The 3,770-nt window shown below is 32.0% G+C and overlaps 1 protein-coding gene across 1 annotated transcript; it reads right to left on the bottom strand.

Moving 5' to 3' along the window:
* Positions 1-391: 391 nt before the first annotated feature.
* Positions 392-3,104, bottom strand: LOC127085438 (eukaryotic translation initiation factor 5A-4). The gene is made up of 5 exons (XM_051025949.1): positions 2,868-3,104; positions 1,361-1,483; positions 1,208-1,264; positions 1,032-1,106; positions 392-657 (listed from the first exon to the last, which is right to left on the bottom strand). Exons 1-5 carry the CDS (start codon positions 2,988-2,990, stop codon positions 553-555), a joined length of 483 nt encoding a protein of 160 aa, XP_050881906.1. The 5' UTR covers positions 2,991-3,104; the 3' UTR covers positions 392-552.
* Positions 3,105-3,770: the final 666 nt, after the last annotated feature.

Here is a 3,770-nt window from a genome sequence, read left to right as displayed (position 1 = left end):
GAATGAAATCAACTACAGTAATTTCACAAATGGAGTTATATAAAAAATCCTGTGGACCATCTAAAGCTTAACCTAACCTAACACAGATCAAAGGATCTAATCCAGCACAGAGAAAAAAAACAAATCACAGAACAACAAACAAGACTATCCCCTCAATTAAGGATAGGGTGACTTTTTTCAGTAACAATCCAACAGATTTCCATACTGAAAAGGATTTGTTGCATATTTATTCAAATGTTTTTTACTAATAAGAACGGACTCTAACAGATTTCCATACTTCCACTCCATAAGTAGAAGCTGAAAAGGATTTGATGCATATTTATTCAAATGTTTTTTACTAATGATAATGGACTTGAATTTTTTGTATTTTTTATAAGAAAATCGCAGGACATCATGGAAACCGAAAAATGCTAAATAGTTTGTATCACATCCATAAACACATTTAATAATACTAGTCTGACCAGTGTCGATAACCAAAGGGTTGAACAACAAGACAATGCAAAAATATCTTTTACTTAAATAGAAACAACAAACTAACAGCAGGACTTGAAGCTAATTCTTTGGACCAATGTCTTTCAGGGCGTTAATCTGCTCCTCGCCCATTGCAGACATCACAGACACAACGAGGTCTTTACCTTCAGCAAAACCATCCTTTATCTGCAATGTTCCAATACATTTTATACATAATGAGAAGAACACAAACCACTCAATAAACATGTTCGGATAAAAAATTCCCATTAAAACACGTGTGGAAATAGAAATATTGAAAACATCTTACAGTAGTTATGAATTTTTTTAAACTACAGCTACACTTTTAATCACAAAACTACTACTTTGTTTTCACTAGTTTATAGTTTTCAAAGATTTTCCCTTATTCGTTGTTTTCAAATATGTTTACCAAAAAGTGGTAAGAAAAATAATGTTTCCACTGTTTTTTGTACAAATTTTCTATAAGAAATGTGTCAGTTTCCTCGAATCAAAACTTGTGATTATCTTTGGTATTTGTTGAGTCAAAGTAGGTTTCTACAAACCTGAGTAAGCAGACTGTCATCGGTAGGAAGCTTCAGGTCATCCTTGGTGTTACCGTTTTCAGTGAGAAGGCTCACCTATAAAACAACAACATTCAAGTTAAGTTTCAAACAATAGAGTTTTAGGTTAGCCACTGAATCAAAGGAATTGCCTAAAATAAAACAACACTTCAACTCACAAATCCATCCTCAGAGATATCAATCAACTGGTAGTCGGTACGATTCACATGGGGAACCTAGATGAAGAAAAAATACACAGAAAAGTATTATCATTAAAGAATGGAATCTTAGAAGTGAAGAAACATCATTAAAAAATGACATGGTGTACTTACATCACAATTGTGAGAAGAGGGCACAATATCTTCAAGCTTTTTGGCAGTGAAAATATCAATTGCAACAAAGTGGCACTTAGCATGACCATGCTTACCCGTCTTTGAGGTTGAAACCTCAACAACCTGCCATACAAGAATCCATCCACACCCATCAATCAAAGTATCAAGTAAACCACCAAAGTCCAAAACAAAAACAACTATGAATTCAAAATTCAAAACAAAGACCACTAAAATCCAGTCAAATCTAAAAGGTTTCAAATAAAAAGCTGCAACCATGACACAGACGGCGACATTAGATTTTTTGATGTCTAGCTACTACAAATAATCATGGTCACATCAGTTGCATTTTGAATGGACTCTCTGCAATATCAAAGGACCGCGCCATGGTCACAATTTAAAACCTTGCCAAACGAAGAACACTAATATGTTTGGATAAGCATTCCAATTGCCATTACCACATCCCAATGTACTTTCTAACGTGATTTCGAGATGCTCTAAATCTTAGCATTTCCGTTAACATGACTTTTAGATGCGATTTGGTTGAATTTGACTCAATACCTATGTGTTTGGATTCACGATAGAAAACCACATCCCAATGCAAAAAAACAAATCACGGTGAAAAACCACATCCCAATGCAAAATAAAACAACCGGAAAATAATGAAACAACTATTTGAAGCTTTTGAGTTGATGTGGTTTTTAAACGTGATTTTAATCAAATTAATGGGCATCCGGACACATACTAACAAATACAACCCAAAAAAGAACAAAACATCCTGGCATAACAGAAACTGTCCACACACATCAATCACATAATCAAATAAACCACCAAATTACCAAAAAATCAAGAAACAGCCAAAAAAAACCATAAATCCAAAACTACTAGTCAAAATCCCACACGAATCCAGTCAAACACAACCAAAGCCACACTACAAAAGAATTCAAATAAATTCCCATGACTACACAATACACACCACAAAATTAGGGTTTTTTATTACATCGGCTGCATTTTACTAGACTCTTTCTCTGCAATATGAAGGAATTACCATGCACGGCACAGACACGGACACCAAACACAACACCGACATGTCCACAAAGGTAAAAATTTGAAAAATAATTGAATGTAATCATAAGTGTTGGTATTGTATTGGTGACTGTGTCTGAAACTCTCACACTGACACGCTTTTTCAGAGGTGCTAGTGCTCCAAACTTATTGAGTGACCATAATTAAAACCCTTGCCAAACAACAATACAATAGAAGATGAAAAATCACAAATACAACCCTAAAAACGAACAAAGCAACATCATGTAACATAATTTTTCAACTTTAATTTAGCTAAAGTTACAACAACAAGCCCTAGATTAGGTTAAGCCAAGTAATAGATCTCAAAAACCTAAACCATCAAACACAAACAAAACCATCAAACCCTAGAAAAAAACAAAGCATAAAATTAAAATCAAATTAACGAAACTTTATGAAAACGAAATTGAACAAAAAAGATGATGACCTTGCATGGACGATTCTTGATAACGATGTATCCGTTTTTGCGGATAGTGCCGGCTTGCTGAGGATAAGTCTTGGAAGCTCCGGCATCGGCCTTTGACTCGAAGTGGTGTTCCTCGTCAGACATGATGACTCACTGATTCAACTCTACTCGGCTCACTGATTCAACTCGGTTTACCTCGAGACCGACTGTGATGTGAGAGAGAGTAGGGTAGAAGTTATCAATTTATATATTTTTATTGTGTTTTTTTTAGTTTAATCATTTAATTTTTTAAATTTAAATTGGTTCAAAAAGATATATTTGTTTTACAAGAAAATAGATCTTTTAGTTTTTTGTTACTTCTCCGGAAAAATTGTAAATGTTAGTTTTAAAAACTAGTTAGTATTTAAAATTAGAATATTTCACTTTATAAAAAAAAATTCACTAAAAAAATCCATATAGTGTTTTTCAATTATATTTGTTTAAACTTTTGAAATAAATAAACTTTTAAAAATTTATTAAAATGAAAAGTTTTATTTAGGGGCTTATGAAAAAAAAAAGCCTATTTTATGATGGCAAGAGATATGTAAGATAAATCTTAAAATGATGAATATTTTGAAGTTTATATTTATATTGCACAAAATTACTATATATTTTATTTTTAATTTTATTTTCTTAGACTTTTAAGAATGTGTTCATTCTATAAAATATTGTAATATACCAACTAAATTTATAATTTTTCTCTATGTTTTAAAAAACCGAATCGAATCGATTGATTGGATCGGTCAAATCGAAAAAACTAAATGAGTTGTCGGTTTGATCTGGTTATTGGATCAGATAAACTATAAAATTAATGGAAATCATTATGAACAGTTAAAAATTGATAAACGAAAATATTTGTTTTTTTTTAAACAAAACAATGTAGTT

Source organism: Lathyrus oleraceus, chromosome 5, assembly GCF_024323335.1.
Source record: "Lathyrus oleraceus cultivar Zhongwan6 chromosome 5, CAAS_Psat_ZW6_1.0, whole genome shotgun sequence".
Classification (NCBI taxonomy): Eukaryota; Viridiplantae; Streptophyta; class Magnoliopsida; order Fabales; family Fabaceae; genus Lathyrus; species Lathyrus oleraceus.
The sequence above is the reverse complement of the archived record's forward strand: the minus strand, read 5'-3'. Positions and strand labels throughout refer to the sequence as shown.